The sequence below is a fragment of the Balaenoptera acutorostrata genome, chromosome 10, assembly GCF_949987535.1.
Source record: "Balaenoptera acutorostrata chromosome 10, mBalAcu1.1, whole genome shotgun sequence".
Classification (NCBI taxonomy): Eukaryota; Metazoa; Chordata; class Mammalia; order Artiodactyla; family Balaenopteridae; genus Balaenoptera; species Balaenoptera acutorostrata.
The window spans coordinates 87,666,022-87,691,990 of record NC_080073.1 but is presented as its reverse complement, the minus strand read 5'-3'; the positions used below and the strand labels follow the sequence as shown (position 1 = coordinate 87,691,990).

Here is a 25,969-nt window from a genome sequence, read left to right as displayed (position 1 = left end):
ATAATATGATTTGAAGTTAAATACCAGATTAAAAAATTATATATCAAATTATCCTGATTGTATTACGTGTTTCTAGAGACAGGGAAACTAGAAGGAAAAACATCAAAATATTAACAAAAGTTATCTTCGGATGGTGGGAATTCTAGACTCTAGCATCTAAAGGATTATTCCAATTTTTTTGTCTTCTTGGATATTCCAAATTTCCTACAATAAACAAATATTACTTTTGTAGCTAGAAAAGAAGGAGTTCTTAAACAACTAATTTACTGCATATTACAAAGAAAGTCAATTGTGGATAGATATACATCTGAAACAAATTAAATTTTATTCCCCAAATGGTATCACAGGCCCCAGTGTCTATTGAAATGACCCCTTTAACATAATAAGGGATTCATGTTCCTTGGAAGGTGGGGACAGAGACCTGGGATAAAGACCACATTTCCTTCCACACATATGAATGAGTTTGGTGCCAGGAAGAGGCGGCAGGCAAGCCACTAAGAAAAGAGGTACCACTGCAAGGCACTTAAAAGCTATCTTAAATTTCCAAGAGTCTACATAACACCATGTTCACAACCTAAGGCACGATGTCCCAGGTCAATAAGTTATATAAACATGGCTTTTCCAACCAATAACACTTATCTGTCTTTTAATACTGTTCTGACCATCTAAGTATGAAATCTCTGACAATGACCAGTATGAAAGAGTATGGTTTTAAAAACAGACCATAACTGTTGTTTTTCTCCAGTTTCTCTCAAAGACAAAGCATAGTTGGCAAATGTATGTTGCAGGAAACCAGCTGGAGAAATAAATGCAAAACAAATCCCTGGATGCTAAAGCAAAGATGTCCACATGTCCTCTTTCTGTGCCAGTAAAACACAGCCACGATCAGCAAATCTGATTCTTTTAGAATATTCCCGTAGGGGTTGACATGGAGAAATTGGAAAGATAATGAAATATTGAACGTCATTCCTACTTAAGTCAAAAAAGACTATGAGACCTGGCTACTGTCCCGCCATATAGGAACCAAATCATATTTCACCTCCTCCGAAAAATCTTTTCCTTTAACCTGGGTAGTTACTTATGTTTCTATAAGACTCCCATTGCATTTAATTGGATGGGATGTCTAGTCCAGTGGAATCCAATTCTGAATATACAACAATTAGGTATTTACATTACTTGAACTTTAAAAATAAAAATAAAAAAGAATATTTCTGATAGGGGACATACCTGCTGTGTCAATCCTCAAGACTTTGAAAAGCAAGAAATCAGCCTTTTCCTTTGAGAGCCGCCTGTGCAGATTTCGGGCCACTTCCGCAGCTTTGAGGACCTTGAAAGGTGGCCCAGTCTGTACATAAAACACAATCACGGTGCTGCAGAGGAGACAGAGAGAGAGGCCAGCCACACGGTTACTCAGTGACCAATGTGACACATCCACTCCAGCCATCTGACCTGTGGGGCTGAGAAGACAGACGGCCACAGCTCTGCCGCTTGGCAAGGACATAGGGGTGTATTCTGAGGGCCAAGGGATTGATCAGTTTCTATTCACAAATAAAGGCTCTTTGGTCCCAGAGTTCAGCGGATGATAGATAGACCTTTGGATAAAAGGAGCAATGTATATGTGTGCGCAAACAGACATAACCACACACAGAATGAGAACTTTCAGACACATCTTCATTTTTACCTTTTTGTTGAGATATAATACACTTACAATAAAAAGTCACCTTTTTTTTTTTTTTGGCAATGCTGTGCAGCTTGCAGGATCTCAGTTCCCAGACCAGTGATTGAACCTGGGGCCAAGGCAGTGAAAGCCCAGAATCCTAACCACTAGGCCACCAGGGAACTCCCAAAAGTCACCCTTCTGAAGCATACAATTCAGTGGCCTTTAGTATATTCATAAAGTTGTGCAACCATCACCACCATCTAATTCCAGAACATTTCCATCATCACAGAAACTCCACACCCATTAATAGCCACCCCCATGCCGCCCCCCAGCTCCTGCCAACCACTAATCTACTTTCTGTCTCTGTAGGTTTAATTATTCTGGGCTTTTGATATAAATGGAATATATATGAGGCATTTTGCATCTGGCTTCTTTCACTTAGCATAATGTTTTCAAAGCTCATCCAAGTTGTAGCATATATCAGTATTTCCTCCTCCTTTGAATTGCCAAATATTATTCCATTGTACGACTATATCTCATTTTATTTATCCACTCATCAGTCGATGACATTTGGATTGTATCTACTTTTTGGCTATATGAATAACACCACTGTGAATGTTCACGTGCCAGATTTCTTTTTTTTTTTTTTTTAACATCTTTATGGAGTGTAATTGCTTTACAATGGTGTGTTAGTTTCTGCTTTATAACAAAGTGAATCAGCTATACATATACATATATCCCCATATCTCCTCCCTCTTGAGTCTCCCACGTGCCAGATTTCGTATGGACATATGTTTATCATTTCTCTTGGTTATATACCCAGGAGCAGAATTACTGGGTCGTATGGTAGCTCTACATTTAGCATTTTGAGGAACTGACAAACTGTTTTCCCCAGTGGCTACACCATTTACATTCCCACCAGCTACGTATGAGTGTTCCAGTTTTTCCATATACTTGCCCACATTTGTTACGGTCTGTCTTCTGGATTACAGCCATCCTGGTGGGTGTGAAGTGGTATCTCAATGTGATTTTGCATTTCCCTAATAGCTAGTGATGCTGAGCATCTTTTCATGTGCTTATTGGCATTTGTATATTTTCTTTGGAGAGATCTTATTCAAATCTGTATGAGTTTCCAAATGTTGCCATAAAAATGTACCACAAACTGGGTGGCTTAACACAACAGAAATTTATTCTCCCACAGTGTTAGAGGCTAGAATTCCAAAATCAAGGTGTTGGTAGGACCATCCTCTCTGAAGGCTCCAGGGGAGAATCTGCTCCATGCCTTTCTCTTAGCTTCTGCTGTTGCCGGCAATCCTTGGCATTCTGTGGCTTGTAGACACATCACTGCAATCTCTACCTCCAGTGTCACATGGCAGGCTCCCTGTGTGTCTGTCTCTGTGTCTCTTTTCTTATAAGGACACAGTCACATTGGATTAAGGGTCCACCCTACTCCAGTATGACCTCATCTTAACTAATTCCATCTGCAACGACTATTTCATATAAGGACACATTCACAGGTCCTAGGGGTTAGGGCAGAACATATCTTTTGGGGAGACACCATTCAACCTACAAGTGTTTTTATCAAAAAAATTTTGTCAAATGCTTTTTCATGTCTATTAGGATGATCATATGGTGTTTGTCCTTTATTAATATGGTTTACTATATGTACTGATTTTCATGTGTTTACTCACCCTTGCATTGCTGGGATAAATCCCACTTGGCCATAGTGTATAATCCTTTTAAATATTTCTGGATGGATCCAGCAATTCCACTCCTGGGCATACGTCCAAAGGAAATGAAAACAGGATATCGAAGAGATATATGCACTCCCATGTTTAGTGCAGCATTATTCACAATAGCCAAGATATGGAAGTAACCTAAGTGTCCATCAGTGGATGAATGGATAAGGAAAATGTGGCATATATATAATGGAATATTATTCAGCCATGAGAAAGAAGGAAATCCTGCCATTTGCAACAACATGAATGGACCTTGAGGGCATTATGCTAAGTGAGATAAGCCAGACAGAGAAAGACAAACACTATATATCAGTTACATGTGGAATCTAAATAAGCCGAACTCATAAAAACAGAGAGTAGAATGGTGGTTACCAGGGTTGAGGGTAGGGGGTGAGGAATTGGGGAAATGTTTAAGGGTAGAAACTTGCAACCAATAGATAAATAAGTCCTGGAGATCTAATGCACAGCATAGTGATTATAGACAACAATATTGTATTATAAAGTCAAAGTTGCTAAGAGACTAGATCTCTTGCACACGCACTAGATCCCACCACAAAAAAGAAATGATAATTTTGTGACACGATAGAGGTGTTAGCTAACTCTAGGTGGTAATCAACTGCAATATATAAATGTACAAAATCAACATGTTGTACACCTTAAATTTACACAATGTTATATGTCAATTATAGCTCAGTAAAATAAATAAATAAAATAATATGTTGCTGGATGCAGATAATATTTTGTTGAATTTTTTTGCTTCTATATTCATAAGGCATATTGGTCTGTAATTGTGTGTGTGTGTGTATGTGTGTGTGTGTGTGTGTGTGTGTGTGTGTGTGTGGGAGAGGGAGAGAGAGAGAGAGAGATATCTTTGTCTAGTTTTGCTATCAGAGTAAAACTGGCCTCACAGAATGAGTTGGGAAGTATTCCCTCCTCTTCTATGTTTTGGAAGAGTTTGTGACCGTGGTGCTAAATCTTTAAACATTTTGTAGAATTCACTAGTGAAGTCATCTGGTCCTAGTTTTTGTGGGAAGTTTTTTGATTCAATCTCTTCACTTATTATAGGTCTATTAAAATGTATTATTTCTTCTTGAGTCAGTTTTTACAGTTGTGACTTTCTAGAACTTTGTCCATTTAATTTAGGTTAACTAATTTGTTGACATATAATTGTTCATAGTATAAGCCTTTTCATTTCTATAAGGCTGGTAGTGATATCCCTTTTCATTCCAGATGTCAGCAGTTTGAGTCTTCTCTCTTTTTCTTGGTCATTCTAGCTAAAGCTTTATCGATTTTGTGGATCTTTCAAAGAAACAACTTTTGGTTTTATTGATTTTCAGATGTGTTTGGTTCAGTGTTTGATATAAGAAAGGGCAATGTATGATCCATTTTAGAAAGAGTTCCATAAAAACATAACTAGTATTTTTAATTTATTATTTTTCTAAGTAAATTTCAGTTATCTGAAAAGCAAACCTAAACAGAATAGCTGACAATAAGTGGCAGGTGGATTTACTGTGAATAGTAGGTTTTTATTCCCATATTCTGTCTCTCTGTCTCTCTCTCTCTCCCCATCCCACTTCACTCACTGTTCATAGGTTGGATGAGAGTTTTTTAAAAACTCAATTAAAATTGTAAACCTTATAAGAAAGCAAGGAAGAGGTTGAACCTTATAGACCCTCAGAAGACAGCAATGGTAACGCATAATCCTCTCACACTGAGAGAAGTCTCAGCCCCCAAACACGGGGCAGGGATGAAGTCTGGCTGTGAAGCATCCCCCGTGCGTGCCCCAGACCATGCACACGCCCTCTGATGATACCAGAACTAAAACCCAGCTCTCTCTGATGTTCCCTATACCTTCATTCAGAACATTCTCAATCAACAAACATTTACCAAGACATGTGGGAAGGTACCTATAATGATGTTGTCCTTACTGCTTCCCTTGGAGAAAAAAAAAGAATATGAATGGGATAAACATGCGTGCAAAGACACAGAACAAGAGAGGAAATGACGAGCTTCAGGCTGGACTGTGCAGTTCTTACCTGAGATCCGAGTGGGCCTGAATCTTCTGAACCTTGATGTCGGAGTCCAGCACATTCAGCAGCACCGCCAGCTGCCTCACAAGGGTCTCCTTCTGCTGTTCCGTCAGCTGCCCAACGCCAACCTGCAGGATCAGCTCCACCAGGCCGCTCTTCTTCGGGTCTGGGGAAATGAGAAGACATGGGCTTTCCACCTGGAAACCCCAGGCTTGATAATAGGAGGAGCAAGGCCTGCACAATAGTTAAAGAGCTTTAAATGACCCCTGTGTAATTTCTACGCTTAGGTTCTAGGGCTCAGGTCAATTCTTCCAAGTACCACAGGGGCCACTATCTGAGAGTACTTCTTCCTTCTTTTATATCAGCTTGCTGTCTATTAATTTTTCTCCAGATGATAAGGAGGTGTGCCTAATCTGCCTCTGGGCTCACGTGAAATTCTGGGACCTCACACACCTCCTCGGGCCTGGTAAGAGAACTATGTCTCCGGGCGCTGCGGGCTCGGCCCAGTTTATGCCGGGGGTCGGTGTGGCCACCTTGCTGGAGCTGCCCTCTTCGCGCTCCCAGGAATGAAGGCCTCGTGTCCACCTCACGTTAGGTCTTTGTCTTCTGGCAGGAAAACCAAAGTGACCAGGGAGTCCTGCTGCCAGATCCAATTCTCCCTAATGAGTTAGGAGGCTGGATCTGTTTGGGGATCGACAACCACAGGCAGAGAAAACCTCAAAGTGGGCCCAGCTTCCCACACTGTCACCTGCAAGGAGCCCCAAAGGCTGACCCCTCCCCCCCACCCCCGCTCAGAGACCAGCCCCACAAACCCAGGCCCGGAAGCCTGTGAGCGCACCTGGCCGCACTTCAACGGTGGCAGTGTCCATGTCCGAGGCGCCCTGACCGTCAGCAACTCGCAAGTGGAAAGTGTAGACCCCTTCCACCAGGTTGGTGAGCTGCAGGGCCGTGCTGTGATCAGAGCCATCCATGACATCCTGAGAAATAACCCAGTTCATGATTCAGTAGTCAGCTCCCAACCTGGGCCTCTGTTGATCCCAAACCTCGGGGTCCCGTCTTTGTCACACATGCATGATTCTAAGGGGCAGGCTGAAGAGGAAGCAAGGTGGTGGGTTAGTGAAGGTCCGGGTAATCCTCAGCGTCGCTTCCACTTTTAAAGCACCAGGAGGCACAATCCTCAGACAGGACTTTGTGAGCTGAGCTGCTTCCCAAGGGTTCTCTAGGAATTACCAAATTCCACCTGACAAGAGGGGGAAACCACTGAAATTAGGGCAGAGACCCGGAGGGTGAAGCACTCTCTTTGAAGAGTTTTCTGGGTCTTATTTTCAAAGATAGTTTTACAGTGCTCTCATCTTGGGTTTCCTCATGGTGTATCAGGTTCACCTTCTCAAATGACCCAAGAGCCTAAGTAGCAACATCTCTGCTCAAAGAATTCGAGAAGAATCTCCCAGACCGACCCTCTCTCTGAACTTGCTAAAGGGTGGTAACAAATGGTAACAAGGGCTCTGATCAGAGAGCTGTTATAATTACACTTAGAAGCTAACCCACCATCTGGCTGAACAGTATTCATTCCAGACTTACTTTAGAAATTATAAAGCATTTTCAGTTCTTTCCCTGGGACCACTCCTTCAGTACATCTCCAAGAGTAAATCTGCATCTCTCAAGTCCTTAGCAACAGCAGGAATGAAGATGTACCTAAATTTACAGCCTAAGAGGCAGAGTGATCTAATGGGGAAAAAGGCCTGCCAGGAGCTAAAAACCTAGGTCTATCTGGTTTGACTAAGGATGAGTTAGTTGACCTTGGCCAAGTCACTTTCCATCCCTGCATCTCATTCTCTGTACTTAGGAGATGGGAATAGCAATCCTCGATCTATTGACCTATCTGGTACAATGTTGAGGAAAAGGAAAGAATTCATTTGGACCAAAATAGGAACAACGGGGGAGCTAAGGAGCAGAATGAGTCCCGTGAGAAGACGTGGCTTCAAAGTCCCTCCAGGCTATGGTTTCTGACCCTATGCAAAGTCTGGGCAAGGAAAAAGTTGGAAGGGACTTCAGATTTGTTTAAACTGAAGAGCAGCCTGCTGCCTCCAGCCCTCAGAAGAAACCTAGAAGCATAAACACCTTAGTGGGGACCACGGAAAGGGAGATGAGGTCATAACAGAGACATTGCTATGGAGTTAGCTGTGTTCCCACATCTGTTGAAGCCCTAATCCCCCAATGTTTGAGATAAGGTCTATTAAGAGGTAATTAAGGTTAAAATGAGGTCATAGGGTGGGGTCCTGATCCCATAGGATTAGTGTCCTTATAAGAAGAAACACCCAAGAGCCCTCTCTCTCCCCCTCCCGTCCCCTCTCTCCTCTCTCTCTCCCGCCGCCCCCAACCCCCGCCCCACCCCTGTGAGGACACAGCAAGAAGGCAGCTGTCTGAGAACCATGAAGAGAGCTCTCATCTGGAACCAAACTGGCTAGCCCCTTGATCTTGGACTTCGCAGTCTCCAGAACTGGAAGAACACAAATATCTGTTGTTTAAGCCACCCCGTCTATGCTATTTTGCTATGCAGCCCTAGCAAACTAATACAGACGTAATGATTAGTGGTCCAGGGGCAATTCTCTTCAAGTACTCACTCCAGCTGCTGGACTCTGGCCGTCCCGGATCCACAGATAGGACACAATTCCTTGGTCATCAGTAGACCTTGAACCATCCAAAGTAATGGAGTTATTGGGAAGCACAAGAACATGTCTGCCACCAGCCTGGGCTCTGGGAGGACTATTATTTTCTAAGTCAAATATAGCAGAAATGAAAGCAAAGAAATTGATTTAAAACACTTGTGATAGAAGTGTATCACAAACTATCCATGACTATTCCACCTTGCAGATATGTAGATTTAAAATATCCAGAAAGCATCATTTCCTGCCCCAAATACCCATTAGATACTATACAGACTTTCTTAAAGTTCTTTTTGCATTTAGCTAGTTGTAATTTGGCAGCCTATATGCTGGACAGTTTTCTATTATCATTACAGTTTTTTCTCTTTTTAAAAAAGAGAAATCATGATCTTACTTATGTTTGGGGTCTGGAAAATGAAAATATTTTGGTTTAGAATATGTTATGGATTATTTTGTACTGGTCCACACTATCTGGCCACAGAAATATTTTTGTTTCTAACAGTGCCAAATCTTGCTTGTCTAAGTAAATTGAAGAAGGAAGATTCAGGGCAGTGGGGAGAATCTGGCACTGAGGAGGCTTAATTCCATTGTCGATACAGGGAAAGGTTAGAAAGAATAGAAATAGACTGGCAGTAAATTGAGTAAGTCCAAAAATCCTGCTATAAAAAACAATATCTAGATCCTATCAAGCTTCAAAACTGGAACTTAAGACAACCACCCCCTTTTATGCACGTGTCCCCATACTCTCTCTACTATTATATATGGCTGAAAACTTCCATAATAAAACGTTTGAAAAAAACTCAAATCGATGTCACTGTGCTGATAAAATTGTTTCATCCTTTCCCAACTGCCCAGCAAATAAAGTCCAAACTCCTCAGCATGACACATGACACATACAATCCCTCAAGGCTGAGCTTCTGCCTTTGTCTCAGCCACCCTCCCCAATGAACTGACACTCTTGCTGGTCCGTAATACTGGGGAATGGATTTTCCCATCCAGCCATGCTCTTTTACACCTCTGATCTTCAATACATCATAATCATTTATTCATTCACTGAAGTAACCAACATCTTTGATTTGCCATGAGTCTAGCACTGTGCCAATGGAAGAGACAGAAATATCTGAAACAAAGGTCTTTAACCAGCTCACGGTCAAATGCAAAAGAAAAAAGAGACAAGTACATAAAGCAGGATGTCATAAGACTGGACCACACATTTCATATTAAGAAACAACATGGAATTTGAAACCATCTCTGCTCTTAGATTTCCAAGGAAGAGAGAAAGCAAAGCATCACGTGGTCACTAGGACATGGGGCTTTAGTTGCCAGTAGTCACAGAAGGAGAATGAAGCTATTAGGACACACACTCCACAAATGAAAGGAAATGCTGTGGACGTGGACGGAAGAAGAGTGACCTTTGCTTGGCCAAGCAGAGTTCGGTATCTGCTATAGCCAATAAGCAAACACTAATGTTTCCGGATAACCATGGCCTGTGAGACTGAGAAGAAGGGGCCCAACCTCCTCCACCGGCAGATCCACCTGCCCTCTGCCTTAACTCACCCTTCCTCACGGTCACGCTGAGGGTGGTCGTGCTGCTTAGTCCCTGCTGGTCTTTCACCGCTAAACGGAAGTGGTAGGTACCCACCTGAAGACCGCTTACTTTGGCTATAGCTTTGTCGATGTTTTCCATCTCCACTGCGCTGGGGCCTCTATGAAACAGGACAGTCATTAACAAAAGGCAGGGGGCATGGGATTCTGACGACGGCAGGTATGTTGTTTGTGTCCTTATATATGCTTCTTTTCACAGCAATAATATATACCATCTAGAGAATTCTAAGATAATTTTTTTTTTTTTTTTTTTTTAATTTATTTATTTATTTATTTATTTTTGGCTGTGCTGGGTCTTTGGTTCGTGCGAGGGCTTTCTCCAGTTGCGGCAAGTGGGGGCCACTCTTCATCGCGGTGCGGGGACCGCTCTTCATCGCGGTGCGCGGGCCTTTCACTATCGCGGCCCCTCCCGTCGCGGGGCACAGGCTCCAGAAGCGCAGGCTCAGCAGCCGTGGCTCACGGGCCCAGCCGCTCCGCGGCATGTGGGATCCTCCCAGACCAGGGCTCGAACCCGTGTCTCCTGCATTAGCAGGCAGATTCTCAACCACTGCGCCACCAGGGAAGCCCCTAAGATAATTTTTTATTCATTTAGATTCTCTAGTTCTATGTAAGAGTCACAAGTTAAAGCCTATTTCAGACAGAGGCTGCTGGATTCCTGGGAAGAGGATTTTGGAGTCTTCGGTTTTTTAAAATTGAACTGTCAGTGAAATGATCAGAATGTAGCCTTATAAACTATTCCTGTTTCTCCTTTGAATAAAATCAGCTGAAATCTTCAGTTATCTTTCGAGAGAGTGTGGAGGAGGAGAGAATGAGCCAGGTAATTGATCTCCTAAAAGAGGAATTATTCAATACAGCGGAGTTGTGAAGATCGTGGGCTTTGTAGTCAGGAAGACCCAGGATTGAGCCTCAGCTCTTGCTCTTACTATCTGGGCAACCGGAGACCCTGTGACTCACTCATCTCTGCAAGCCTCAGTTTCTTCACCTTTAAAATGGGAATAATATTATCATTTACCTCTTAAGAACTGACCTAGGATTCCATGAGATTAAGCATGTATAGCACAGAAAATGTCGGAGGATAAAGGAATCCCCTTGAACTCTGCACTTCTGTTGTCTACAGTCACTGCACGTGGTTTCAGTGAGCGTAGACTGGGGGGGCCTCGTGAGGACCCCACCCAGGTTCCCCTGCACCTCTTCTGTCATGAAGCTCACCTCACACCAAGACTGCCCTGTCCACCTGCCCCAGCTCCACCCCTCTCCACTGTCAAGGAACATCCATCTTGTCCATCCACACCTGATACAGAATCCAATCAATAGTCCCCTGGCCACTTCTAGAAATGTGCTTAAATATTGACTCCTCAACAATCTCAAGCTGATTGTTTAATGTAGACCCTCCAGAGCAGAGGTAATATTAGCACTCATCCAGGGTGTGAACCCAGCACTCAGTGATGAGATGGGCTCACTACCTGACATGCTCCCAGTGGTAGAAAACAATGCCATGGTCATCACTGCTCCTGCTCCCATCCAGGGTGGTGCTTTCCACTGGGAAGACCAGCTCCTGATCCGGGCCGGCGACAGCCATCGGAGGCCTGTTGTTTTCTAGAATTATAGAACGGTGTGAAGAAATATTATCTCTTTGCATTCAGTCTGCCATGCCCTGATTTCTTGATTTAAGCCAATTACTCATATTCAGCTCAGGCAGCTACTAGAGCATGCCCTGTCCTTTGGGAATACTGGGGTGAAACGCTGCAGTCTCCTGGCTAACCCAGGAGTTAAAAATTCTAAGTTTGAGATGGGGGTTACAGGCAGCAAGAAATACTATTCCCTAATATGTACACCTTTGGTTCCTTTAAAAGACCTTAAAAGTCATGGAGTGGAACTGTAGTTAATTCCCCAATGTCTGGCCACAAGCCATCTGAGTATCAAGCCACACATAACTATCAGCCTCTTCAAGAATGCCCTAGAGCTTTGCAGCAGAGTGGGGCATGGCATCAGAGCCCAAAGTGACTCTGGAGATAGCTCTCATTTTGTCCCTCATGCCATGGTTTGGAGACACAGCCAGGACATAATTCAGAACCATAAAAGCAAATTGCCTCGATATTAAGATTCAGCTCCTGCAGCCCTGATTTCTTGATAGTTCAAAGATTTAGAGAATTTGTACCAAATTTGGCTGGTCTGAAGCCCAGAAGCCCAGCTGTCATTTCTGTTTTAATCTCTGGGGCTAAATCCCTTTCCCATCTCACCTACCAGGCTGGACAATCACAGTGACCACAGCTGTGGATTGCTGCCTTGAAGAATCTGTTACCATCAGCTGAAATGTATAATCTCCTTCCTTCATTGCAGACAAATGAAGGTACGGTGTCTCTACTCCCTAAGTAACAGCAAATACAAAAATGAAAAAGAAAAAATAATATTAAAGAAGCACAAGTAATTAGCATGACATAATGAAAAACTAGTGATTTTACTAAATGTGGAGATCCTGTTTTAAAAAAAAAAAAGTGCATGTCCCAGGAAAATGGGATCTAAAGTCCATTGTATATCCTCAGATGCTCTTGAAAGAATATAAATTAATATGGCCTTTTTGGAAGCCAATGTGGCAGCATTCATTCAAATGTTAAAAGAACATGCTCTTCAACCCAGCATTTCTATTGAGTATCTACACTAGAGAAATGCCCACATGTGTAATTATGGAGACTCGCCCATAGGTGCTGACTGAGGCATTGCCTATAACACCAAAAAATAATGGAAACAATCTAAACAATCATCAACAGGGGAATGGCCAAACCCACCACAATACACTGTGGGATGCTAGCTGAAAAAAAAGAAGTTTAAAAGAATAAAGTAGATTTATAAAGAATAAAGTGGAAAGATGTCACAGACATATTATGAAGCAAAAAAAGAAATCTGTGAAACAATGGATACAGCATGATAGATATTTGCTACATGCACATATACACGTATGCAAACACATAGAGGAGATTCTGTATGCACACACATTAAACTCAGAAAAGTAATTATCTTGAGTAAAGGGACTTGGATGAGGTCAAGGTGTATTTTCACTTTATCAGAATTTGAGTTTGTTTTTAACCACAGGAAGTAATTAATGTATTACTTTTATAATCAAAAATAAATTTTGTTATTTTTCTCCATTTATTGTTATCTTTTGAATTGAATTTTTTGCATGTATTTCTTTTTTAAAAATTTTTACTGAAGTATTGTTGATTTAAAATGTTTCAGGTATATAGCAAAGTGATTAAGTTATATATATATTTGTATATATATATATTCTTTTTCAGATTCTTTTCCATTATAGGTTATTACAAGATATTGAATATAGTTACCTGTGCTATACAGTAAGTCCTTGCTGTAAAAATAAATTTTTTAAATGCTAGGACAACAAAACTTTTCAATAAGGCATTTTTTCAATTGAGTATATAGTAGTTAGCTACTTATTGCCTACAGGTTAATACCCTTTCATTTTGTTGCTGCTGTGTTGTTGGTAATATTTCCAGTTATTGCCTATGTTTGAAGTTCATGGCATCCTGAAAAGGATTTTTAACTTTAAGTCCTATTATAATTTATTTACTTTCACAGATCCCAAGATTGTCTAAAGATAAATGTATCTGTGTTTTATTTATTTATTTATTTATTTTTGGCTGCGTTGGGTCTTTGTTGCTGCGCGCAGGCTTTCTCTAGTTGTGGTGAGCGGGGGCTACTCTTCGTTGCCGTGTGCGGGCTTCTCATTGCGGTGGCTTCTCTTGTTGCGGAGCACGGGCTCTAGGCGCACGGGTTTCAGTAGTTGTGGCATGCGGGCTCAGTAGTTGTGGCACGTGGGCTCCAGAGCACAGGCTCAGTAGTTGTGGCTCACGGGCTTAGTTGCTCCGCGGCATGTGGGATCTTCCCAGGCCAGGGCTTGAACCCATGTCCCCTGCATTGGCAGGTGGATTCTTAACCACTGTGTCACCTGGGAAGTCCCTGTGTGTGTGTTTTAGAGTTTTAGTGGAAAAATTGAAAAAAAATGGATAGAAAATCAAATGTGTTATAACAAGGGGAACTTCTGAAATTTGAAATGCATTCTATTAAGAACTTAAAAAAAGGGCTTTTCCCTACTATGACTCAATAGAGCAAAGTACTTTTTTTCTGAAGAGCTCTATAAAGTATAATTTCCTAGTAATATGTGCCTCAGAATTAATATGGTTATATGAATGCTTATGCACACAATAAAAAGGAATCTTGTGGCAAATGCGAACTGAGCAGATTAATTCACTGAGAGCCTCAAAACAGCCATATGATTCAGGTAGCTGCACAGGCTTCAGTGACCTGCAGTGACCTCCCCAGCACAGAGCATAGCCTCTGCAGCTTGCCTTGATGATTTTTAGACCAGTGTAAGAGAGGCTGGTTTAAGAGCTGATCTTTGCAATTGCCCCAATTCATAAAAAGCATCACCCCTTTTGACATCTTATCAATCAATCACAAGGCAGGGACATTGTTACTGTGGATAATCTGAGAGTGTCTGCAGCAGATGGGCAGGTGTTCAGAGCAGCGAGGCTAGGTCTGCAGCCCAGCACTAGTGACTTCCTTTGGATACATGTCCATTAGACTTGGATGTACTGGGGCATTAGCTCTGGGCACATACTTCCCAGTAATTAGGGAAAGAAAATTTGGAATATTTTTTAACTGAGAAAATACAAAATACCCATCTTCCTGTTTGTATCCAAACCCCACCAAATGCGAATTCTTAACCCAACAGAAGCAAACATAGCATTTGCCACAACTCTTAGGTAGAGACGAACTCTATACCAAGTGCTCTCCAAGGGTATCTAGAGGACTCACGGCTCTTTCAAGACCCATGCATCCAACCAGTCATTTTTAATTCATCATAATCACAAAGCACTTTCCAGAAATATCGAAAAGTAAAGTAGGTCAGTTTTCATGGAATGTCTGACTTCACCATAAACACTAATGAGAAATTTGTCTTGGACTGGTGAGACGGAGTTTGAAGGAGAAGAGGAAGGTGGTAATGTAAGGTATTATCTTTCTTCCATTCAACTCTTAAATAATAACATAACTTCAAAAATACCAAGCTGGTTAGTTCTGGCCATCACCAGAAGTAGAATAAGCAAACAGCTCACACATACTCATGCATACAAGTACAGCAATGTTTCAAGGTTATTATGTCTTTAGACAGATATATTCGCAATCTGAACAAATCAAAAGGTAAATACAAAAAGATCTTAACAAGAGACCACTGGATCCAGAAAAGGTAACATGCAGTTTCTAAAAATAGGGGAAACAAAATAAAAAGGAATTTTCTGATAATGAGGTTTAGATTAGATTATTCCTAAGGTTTATCCTAATACTAAAATAATACTTCTGTAGCAAATGTTGGGTCAGACTTTTCCCAAACTAACCTCAAGGTCAAGTTGTCTGTATAGGAGCTGCGTAGTTGCTATCCTGGGCTTATATAGAGTGGGGGAAGGAAAGTGACATAAATTTGGAAGATTTGTGAGTTTAGCTGTTCTTCTAATAGTTGTAATATATCAGACAACTTTATAAAACATATTTTCTGAATTTAGCTGCCCCCTTGTACCAATATTTTAGATAGATAGAGAGTTGTATGGATGGATGGACAGATGAACACATAGATAGACAAATAAAAGTCTGAAGGCAGGATGGAGAACTCACCTGCATGGCCAGCTCTTTGCTCTCACTCCCGGGCCCCAGGGACCACTCATAGAGGACAATCTGGTGATCATCACTGCTCTGGTTTCCATTCAAAGTGATGGAGTTTTGGGGCAAAGTTATGGTCTGATTTGGTCCCGCATTGGCAACTGGTGGATGGTCCACAGCACTGTTGACTATTAGGGCTGCTGTTGTGGAGCTAATGGCTCCATCTGAGTCTGTAACAGTCAATCTATGAAAAGGAGAGGAAGCTATTACACTGCATGAACATGCCAAATCTCAAGGCAAGTGGTCAATTTAGTCTGCCTATGGTACATTTCTCAGAACAACTGAGAGCAGGTGTAAATAGAAATTTGAGGATGAAGCTGAGGAAAGAACAGAGACCTGAGGCTATATTTTGTCTTTGTTGCTGTTGATTTTCTTTATTTTTAGCTAGTAATATATTCACATGATAGAGTTTTATTTTATATGGGTTTCTCATTATTCTTTGAGATGCTGGATGAAGAAACCATCCTCAGCCAACACAGAAGCCTCTCTCTACCACCTGAGACTCAAAATGTATCAGCTTTAAGTCCTGCCTTCAGGCCTGAGCATGTAGAGACAGCAAATCACTCCTGAATTTTCAGCTACAAAGCTTTTTAATTTTCTCATTCTTTTCTAGAGGACTTAATATTAAGTGTTTTCAGGACACTCCTTGCAAAGCAATTTTAGGATTAAGCACTTTGAAATACAAATGATACTCTGCCTACACAAACAACACAGAGAGCTGCACTGACCCTCCTGTAGTAAACTCATTGGTGACGTGGCAACTGGATCAGTGAAATAAGGTCACTTCATTCTTCTGGGGCCAAGATTTAGTTTGGAGCAGCAATGCATGTGTAACAGGTGTAAATAGGAATATGAGAATGAAGCTCTGGAAAGAACACAGGCCTTATTTGTAGGTAAGGTACCTGTACAGGGGGCCCCCTATTCTGGGCCTCTATCCCACATACTCCATACAACCAAGGTCCAAACTCCAGTTCTCACTCTGACAGCAAACCAAACACCTAAGGTCCTTCCTCCTCAACCGGGCAGAGTCAGGACACATTCTGGGCCTCTAAGGGAATTTCTTCCTAGTAAAATGGGGTTAGCAGTAGGCCTGCCTTGGGACTTCCCTGGCGGTCCAGTGGTTAAGATTCCATGCTCCCAGTGCAGGGGGCACAGGTTTGATCCCTGGTTGGGGAACTAAAAAAAACAAACAAACAACGACAAAAAAACAAAGTAGGCCTGTCTCAATGAGACGGGTAAAGAGTCATTAAATTAAAATTAATCAAAAGAACCTCATAAAGTGGCATTTCACTGTATATAAATTTTACCCCAATAAATAAGTAAAGTGCTATAGAAAGACTTTTAAAAATAACTTTTCTGAAGTCCCCTTAGACTTTTATGTCATAAAGTTTCCACAAGTTTACCTTAGCAAAACCCTCAGATAAGAAGTAGACAATAATTTGGCAACATATATCAAACTCCTTAAAAACATACAGGCCTCTGACCCAGAAATTTTACTTGCACTCCAAAATTTAACTATAAGTATGTTCCCCCAAACACTGAATAATGGGGCTAAATTAATTTTCTAAAATGTATCAGCACAGCATCAAACATGATGTTGAAGAATATTTAATGACACAGATATCCATAATTAATGGGAATCCAAAGTCAGATCCACTCATACATGACAATTTGATATAGAAGAGATGTGGTCTTGCAGATTGGGAAAGGACAGACTAGACAATAAATAGTAATGGGACAATAGGCTGATTATCCATGTGGGAACAAATAAAATTGGATCTAACCACGGTAGACATGCAATCAATTCTAGATGGATAAAATTTAAACATGAAAGACAAAATTTTTAAACTTTAGAAGAAAATATAGAAGGTAGCTTGTAAAACATCTTATACATTTTGATCCAAGTAAGAAAAAAGTTTTAAGTTTATGCGTATAGAAAAAGGCCCATAAATATAAGTACTATACTCTTAAGGATGTTTATTCCTCGGTAGTGGAATTATGGGAGGTATTTAATTTCCTTCTTTCTGCTTCTAGATACATTCTGTTTTTTATTTTTATAGCAAACATGCATTATTCTTTTTATAAGAAGAAAATATCATTTTTTTAAACACCTGCATTGTTACTTGTCTCTTGAAACCTATATTTCTTCTGGATCAAGCTGTGGCGGCCAGTGTGGCAAACTAAAAATAAATACATGACAACTCAGCAAAGAATATGGCAGATAAGCATATGAAAAGATGCTCCACATCATACAGTATCAGGGAAATGCAAATTAAAACAACAATGAGATACCACTACACACCTATACTATGGCCAAAATCTGAAACTCTGGCAACACCAAATGCTGGTGAGGATGTGGAACAACAGGAACTCTCATTCATTACTGGTGGGAATGCAAAATGGTACAGCCACTTTGGAAGACAGTTTGGCAATTTCTTACAAAACTAAACATACTCTATAAGAGGTGACTTTCAGACAATAAGGTTGCAGCTGGAAGCTACTAGCAGATATTGTTTTGAGGATGACTGGTGGTGTCCTTAAATCCCATACAGTTCAGAAAATTCAAGTAAGTTCTCAGCAATACACAAACATGTCTGAAATCACATCCACAATGGCCACCTAGTTTTACCTTGGATAAACAAACAAAAGCTACTTTATTTTGACTTTTAAATGCATTCTCCTCCTCAATGGCCAAACCAAATGTACAATGTATGTTTAATAAGCCACAAAACAGGCCACCAAAAAAAAAAAAAAAACCAAGCATACTCTTACCATACAATCATGCTTCTTGGTATTTACCCAAAGGGGTTGATAACTTCTGTCCACACAAAAATCTGCACATGAATGTTTATGGCAGCTTTATTGACAATTGCCAAAACTTGGAAGCAAGCAAGATGTCTCTCAGTAGGTGAATGAATAAATAAACTGTGGTGCATCCAGACAATGAAATATTACTCACCACTATAAAGAAATGAGCTATCAAGCCATAAAAAACACGGAAAAAATCTTACATGCATATTACTACATGAAAGAAGCCAATCTGAGAAGGCCACTTACTATATACTTCCAACTGTATGATATTCTGAAAGAGGCAAAACTATGAAGACAGTAAAAAGGTCAGTTGTTACCAGAGGAGCGGGAAAAGGAGAAGAATGAATAGGCAGAGCACAGAGGATTTTTAGGGCAGTGAAAATACTCTGTATGATACTATAATGATGGATATCAGGATACATTTGCCCAAACATATAGAATGTACACCAAGAATGAACACTAAGGTAAACTATAGACTTTTGGTGGTTATGATGTGTCAATGTAGGTTAATCCTTGGTAAAAAATGAACCATTCTGGTGAGTGATGTTGATTAACAGGGAGACTGAGCATGTGGGGAGCTGGGGACATATGGGAAATTTCTGTATCTTTCAATTTTATTGTAAACCTAAAACTGCTCTTAAAAAAATAAAGTTTAAAAAGAAAAACCCACACACGAGCACTGGATGCCCCATGTAGCTGACCACTCTACCCCTACAAGGCCTATAGATTCCCGGAAATCCACTCAATAATAAAATACGCTTTCAGAGCTGGGTAAATTTCTTTTTTTTTTATTGGGGTAAAGTATATATAACTTACCATTTTAACCATTTTTAAGTGCACAATTCAGTGGCATTAAGTACATTCACATTATTGTATAACCATTACCACTATCCATCTCCAGAACTTTTTCATTATCCCAAACGGAAACTTTGTACCCATTAAACACTAACTCCCCATTTCTCCCCTGCCACCACCCCATGGCAATCACTATTCTGCTTTCTATCTCTATGAATTTGACTACTCTAGGCACCTTAACTAAGTGGAATCATACAATATTTGACCTTTTGTGAGTGGCTTCATTCAATTAACCAAATGTCTTCAAAGTTCATCCATGCTGTAGCATGCCTCAGAAGTTCATTTTTTTAAGGCTGAATAATATTTCTCTGTATGTACATACCTCATTTTGTTTACTCATTCGTCGGTTGATGGACATTTGTGTTGTTCTATTAACACTGGAGTATGCCATAGACTGAATGTTTTCTGTTCCCCCAAAACTCATATGTTGAAACCTAATCCCTAATGCGACTGGTATTTGGAGGTGGGGACTTCCGCCGGTGATTAGGTCATGAGGGCAGAGGCCTCCTGAATGGGATTAGTACTCTTATAAAAGAGACCTCAGAGAGCTCCCTTACCCCTTCTGCCATGTGAGGACACAGTGAAAAGATGGCTGTCTATAAACCATGTGAAGAGGGCCTTCACCAGACACCAAATCGACCAGCACCTTGATCTTGGACTTCCCAGCTTCCAGAAGTATGAGAAATAAATTTCTGTCATTTAAAAGCCACCCAGTCTATGGTTATTTTTGTTATAGTAGCCTGAATGTACGAAGATAGTGTACGAGCATCTATTTGAGTCTCTGCTGTCAGTTCTTTGAGGTATATATCTAAAGTGAGATTGCAGATATGGCAATTCTATGTTTAACTTTTTGAGGAATTGCCAAACTGTTTTCCACAGCAGCTCTACCATTTTCCATCCCTACCAGCAATGCACAAGGATTCCCATTTCTCCACGGCCTCACCAACACTTGTTATTTTCCATTTTTTAAATAATAGCTATCCTAATGGAGTAAACTGCTTCTTAAGCTGAGATTTCCAATAAACCAAAACAGAAGTTTTTACAACATGTGTAAAATCTAAAGCACTTTAGAGCACCTCTGTGGACTTTTTAGTCAAAGATGAATCCAGTCAGATGCTTGAGTTTCTTAACCTGGCTAGACTTCTGAGGATTCATAAATACATATGTATGGGCTCCTTCTCTGAAATCATCAGATTCTTAAAGTAGTATATGAGGTCTTAAAAATATAATAAGCTAAAATGTGTGGGGTGCAGCTAAGCAGCACTTAGAGGAAAATTATACCTGTGAAAGATTTATAAGCTTTTAAGGAAGCTCTAATATGAATGAACCAAGATGCTACTCTAAGAAGTTAGAAGAAAAAGAACAAAGTAAATCAAAAGCAAATAGAAGTAAGGAAATAGTAAAGAGCAGAAAAGAACAAATTAGAAAACAGGCAAATATAATTAAAACAGTTCTAGTTAGTGTTCCTTGAGAAGATAAACAAAATTAACAAACCCCTTAATTAGACTTATCAAGAGAAAAAGAACACAAATCACCAATATTGGAAATGAAAAAGGGGTTATCAGTACAGATCCTACAGACATGAAAGGATAATATGAAAATACTATGAACAACTTTATGCCAAAAAATATGATAATTTAGAAGGAATGGATGAATTTTTTGAAAAATACAACTTACTAAAAACTGACACAAGAAAAAAACAGATAACACATCATTGTTAATCAACTATACTCCAATATAAAATAAAAATTAAAGAAAATAAAAGAAAAAAGAAAAAAATTTTAAAAACCCAGAAAATCTAAATAGGCTTACATCTATTAAAGAAATTGAATTTGTTATCAAAACTTTCCCCAAAAGAAAATTCCAGGCCCAGATGATTTTACTGGTGAATTCTATAAAACTTTCAAGGAAGAAATACCACCAGTTGTTCATAAGTATTTCAGAAAATAAAGGAGGATGGATCACTGGTCAACTTGTTTTATTAGGCCAGTATAATCCTCATATCAAAACCTTGTGACAACGCAGAGAGAGAGACAGAGAGACAGAAAGAGAGAAGGCACAGGCCAAATCTTTCATAAAGACAGACATAAAAATCCTTACAAAAATATTATCAAGTTGAATCCCATGCTACATAAAAAGAATATCATGATCAAATAGGGTTTATCCTATGAATGCAAGGTTGATTTAACATTCAAAAGTCTCACACAATACATAAAAATAACTCAGAATAGATCACAGATCTAAAAATAAAACCTAGACCTATAAAACTTAGAGAAAAAAAACAGGATCTTTGCAATCTTGGGATTAAACAAAGGTTACTTAGATAGAACACAAAAAGCATGAAACATAAAAGAAACAATTGATAAATTAGACAATCAAAATGTAAAACTTTTGCTCTTTAAAAGATACCATTAAGAGAACAAAACATCATATACTGGGAAATATCCACAACACATATATAAAATAAAGAACTTGTTTCAGAATGTATAAAAATCTTACAACTAAGTAAGATGTAATTTTTAAAACAGGAAAAAGATCCGAATGGAGACTTCACAAAAGAAGTTATATGAATGGCCAGTAAACACCTAAAATATGCTTAATATCATTAGTCAACAGGAAAATGCAAGTCAAAACCGTAATGAGATACAACCACCCATCAAATTAGATACAATTAAAAATACTGATTACACCAAGTGTTGGTGAGGATGTGGATTCTGGAACTCTCATTCACTACAGGTTGGAAAATAAAATAATACACCTACTTTGGGAAAGAGTTTGGCAATTTCCTAAAATGTTAAACATAAGCTCACCGTAGAACCTAGCCTTTCCACTCTTGGGTATTTACTCCACAAAAATGAAAATACATGTCCACACAGACTTATACACAAATGTTCATGGCAGCTTTATTTGTAATAGTTCAAAGTTGTAAACAACCCAGTGTCCATACTAGATAAAAGGATAAATTGTGGTATATCCATACATTGGAATAGTACTCAGCAACAAAAAGGAACACACTATCAATAGAGACAACACCATGAATGAATCTCAAAAATCATTTGCTGAGTGAAAGAAGCCAGGCACAAAGGAGCACATACTGTACAATTCCATTTATATGAAATTCTTGAAAGTGCAAGATAATTTAAAGTGGCGGAAAGCAGGTCAGTGGTTGCCCAAGGACAGGAATGGAGAGAGGGATGGATTGCAAAGGGGCATGAGAAAACTTTTGGGGATGATGGAAATGTTTATTATCTTGACTGTGACAATGGTCTGACAGGTGTATGCAAATGTCAAAACTCATCAAATTTTATACCTTAAGTATGTTCAGTTTATTATATTTCAGTTATATCTTTAAAAGTTGTAAAAAGATAAACAGGTAAATCATATAAATCTACCTCACTTTGACTCTGAAGATAGAAACTTTCTTTCACATATCTCAACACAGCAAAAGAGATGCCGTCCCATACTATTCCTGACAACCAAATCCAAAGGTTTCCAATAAATACACACTTGTAATTTATATTATTGATGATGGTATCAGAGTATAAAGTGGCTGACAACCAAAACCCCAGAGGAAACCAAATCTGCCTCCTGATCAAAATGAAAAGAAGCACAATGCTCTATTGGCATCTATCGGAAATAGTCAAATTATCAGTGCTGGAAAGCGAACCCACTTGCCTGAAAGTATAGTTTCCAGGAACAAGGTTAGACAGATGTAAGATGGGGGTATCAGCTGAGGTCTTCTCTTCTTGGAAGGGCCCATTAACTTCTTCCCAGTGATAACTCACTATTTTAGTATCATCTGTACTGTCTAGAAAGATTGACAAATAAATGAAAACTAGAATCAAATACAAGAATATTAAAACATAAATTTTGTAATTTATATTATTGGGGTTTACATTTGACTTTATATGAAATTATATAATTGCACAGATTTCAATGGCCATATACTATGTGTTAGAAGGAGGATTACTTCTTCTCTCTAAATTATCATCATGATTTTTCTCCTGGATTTCCACCAGATTTGAGTGAGGGTGTTTCCACTCAGTTGTGAATTTAAAAAGCAAAGTGACAGACACTACTGTTTTTTGTTTTTTTTTTAACTCCCTTCAACTACAGCACACGATATCTTACTGATAATTCAAATAGGTATTTGAACTGACAGATTCATAAAGAATTGAGATGTTTCTATATAATTATAAAACACCTTTTACTACCCTAATCATTAAGTGTAAATCCAGAGAAAGGTAGTACCCTACATGAAAACCTCCTATTTCTACTTTAAAAGACAGCAAACAAAATGTACTAAGTAGAATCACAGAAGTTTAGACCTGGAAGGGAGCCAGTTTCATCTAATTCATTTAAGGAAAGAAAAGTTCATGCAACAGATGAATAATCCTGAACAGTTTCCTGTAACTAAACCACACTGAATTAGAGGAATCAAAATGTAATGTATTTTCTCATGTAAATATTTTCATTTAAAACATGCTTCAGGGACTTTCCTGGTGGTGCAGTGGTTAAGAATCCACCTGCCAGTGCAGGAGACATGGTCCAAGAAGATCCCACATGCTGCAGAGTAACTAAGCCCGTGTGCCACAACTACTGAGCCTGCGCTCTAGAGCCCGTGAGCCACAACTACTGAGCCCTCGTGCCACAACTACTGAAGCCTGCACGCCTCCACAACAAGAGAAGCCACCTCAATGAGAAGCCCGCGCACTGCAACGAAGAGTAGCCCCCGCTCGCCACAACTAGAGAAAGTCCATGCACAGCAACAAAGACCCAACACAGCCAAAATAAATAAATAGATAAAATAAATAATAATATTTTTAAAAAAGTGAGTTCCAACTGCTTATCACATATACTACATCGAAAGGAGATTCTTTAATAATTGCTTTAATTCCGATCAAATAGCTAGACCCTAAAGAATTTTTTCATAGACAAATGAGACATAACTGAAGGGAAATTCAGCCTAAGACAGAGAAGTTGTGCTAAAGGAGCTGAAGGACTTGAAGATACAGATAGATGCTCATCTATTGGTGAGTTAGCCCATAAGTCCTCACAGCCTCAATAGAGACCTCCCATTACGTCTCATAGTGCAGAGGGCAAAACCCCCTGGAGTATGGCAGGATACCCACGGCTGCCATCGATGAGGGCCGACGTCAGAGGCAGAGTGAGCTCCTGTCTCTCGGGAGAAACAACTGCCACGGGAGGCAGGTTGACTCTTCCGGCTGTGTGACAGAAAAAAGGACACGGGCTGAGCCCAAGTTGTCACCACCCAAATAAACCATCTGATTTTCAAAAATTGGTTATAAATATCCTGTCCAGAAGGTGTTTATCCTGCAGGCCTCAACTATGGAAAGTACTTTTAATGTTTTGGAACCTCCCTATACACTTTAGGAGCATGTCTGCAGGTTTAGATTTTTGTATGAAAGCCCAGGCTCAATGAACACATGTAATAACAAGCAAGGGGTTGGTCCCAGAACCTGAGCAGCAACTGCGAAAGAGGAGCAACGGAGTATGGTTCCAGCTCCTACGATTAGCTGGCTCTTGACTCTTTGAAGCCCCGCCCCCGCCAACCACGTTTAGCTCTAAGAATAACCAGGCAGAATGTGCAAAACGGGGAGCTGTCAGCCCCTGGGGAAGAGGCTGGAGGTGAGGTTGGCACTGAGCTGGTCCACATCCCTTGTGCCCAGAGGAGGGGGTGGCAGAGGCTCAAGGCCCATGCTCCATGCACTGAGCCAGGGCTGTGCCCACCCAGACAAAGGGCCACTATTTCTAATTCACACCAGTGCACCGACCTGTGGACTGGCGGTGGCCTGAAAGGACCAGGGGGCTTGAAAGCCCATGGCATACATTTCCCCTGAGCCCTGAGTTGCTCCCTTCACCTAAGGACAAGCTGAGTCACGGGGAATGGAGGTGGCAGGGTGAACGCAGCAAATGTCAGACGGAGGAGGGTACTGGCACACCTAAGGACAGCAGGCAATAACCTTGCAACCTTACACAGCAGTGTCACGCAAGTACTAAGAATTATACAGAAAGAAGAAAGACAAAAACCATATACTCTGCATGTTTTCTCTACAATGGAGCCTAATGTAAAACTAAAAAAATATATTACCATGCTATTCAGGCACCAAAAATTGAGATAAACCTGTACAACAGGAGGCTGTCCTCTTACACAGGCTTACCTGGCTTAACGGTGACATTTACAAATCCCTCTCCAAAGGCATTTTCACTAGAAACTGCTACTTTGAAGGCATAAAGTCCTACTGACAACTGTAAGATAAAGAAAAGTTATACTGATAAACATGCAAACAACAGGATGGGTCCACTGCCTAGAAAATCCTTAAATATTCCAGAAGCCGTTCTCCTGGAATCAGCATAGAGAAGGGGCTCGGGACCTGTGGACACACTGCCACATGTCTGAAGCCTATACTCTGGAACACTGAAGATCACCCAGGAAGGCCTTCAGCTTAGTTACAGATGTTCACGGGGCTTACAGAGGCATATGTGACATGGACCAACCGAGGGCGGCAGTTCTCAAACTTGAGTGTATGGGAATCATGCATTTTTACCAAGTAGCTCTGGTGGGTCAGCTGTCAATGGTCTGGGTACCAGACTTTGAGAAACAGCACTCAGTGGCATAGGGGAGATGCTAATTCATGTTGCACCAGTAGCTGTGCAGTATCAGAAATGACGAGAACATGATCATCTATGGGCCAAGAAGAGGGAACATTTCTTTTTGTGAGGGCTTATATCTTGGAGAAATATTTGGTAGTCAAACCATATGAGAACTGGAAAGGAATTTTTGGCAATCCTAGAAATGTGCCTAAGAATCAGAGATGACCAAAACGTCTCTAACACTGCAAAGGGAGCAAGAGT

At 40.3% G+C, this 25,969-nt stretch overlaps 1 protein-coding gene across 5 annotated transcripts in view; it reads right to left on the bottom strand.

Annotated features, from left to right (window-relative positions):
- Positions 1-25,969, bottom strand: part of KIAA0319 (KIAA0319 ortholog) — a 72,925-nt gene that overhangs the window by 7,248 nt on the left and 39,708 nt on the right. For 4 of the 5 annotated variants that reach the window (XM_057555653.1, XM_007197130.3, XM_057555655.1 and 1 more), the window contains 11 exons: positions 25,276-25,363; positions 24,226-24,318; positions 22,769-22,901; positions 15,383-15,611; positions 11,945-12,068; positions 11,164-11,296; positions 9,653-9,801; positions 8,054-8,205; positions 6,268-6,406; positions 5,436-5,595; positions 1,228-1,370 (listed from right to left, as the gene is read on the bottom strand). In XM_057555653.1, the coding sequence (XP_057411636.1) occupies positions 1,228-1,370; positions 5,436-5,595; positions 6,268-6,406; positions 8,054-8,205; positions 9,653-9,801; positions 11,164-11,296; positions 11,945-12,068; positions 15,383-15,611; positions 22,769-22,901; positions 24,226-24,318; positions 25,276-25,363 (1,543 nt within the window). The remainder of the gene's footprint in view (positions 1-1,227; positions 1,371-5,435; positions 5,596-6,267; positions 6,407-8,053; positions 8,206-9,652; positions 9,802-11,163; positions 11,297-11,944; positions 12,069-15,382; positions 15,612-22,768; positions 22,902-24,225; positions 24,319-25,275; positions 25,364-25,969) is intronic. The other variant, XM_057555654.1, reaches the window with a different exon arrangement.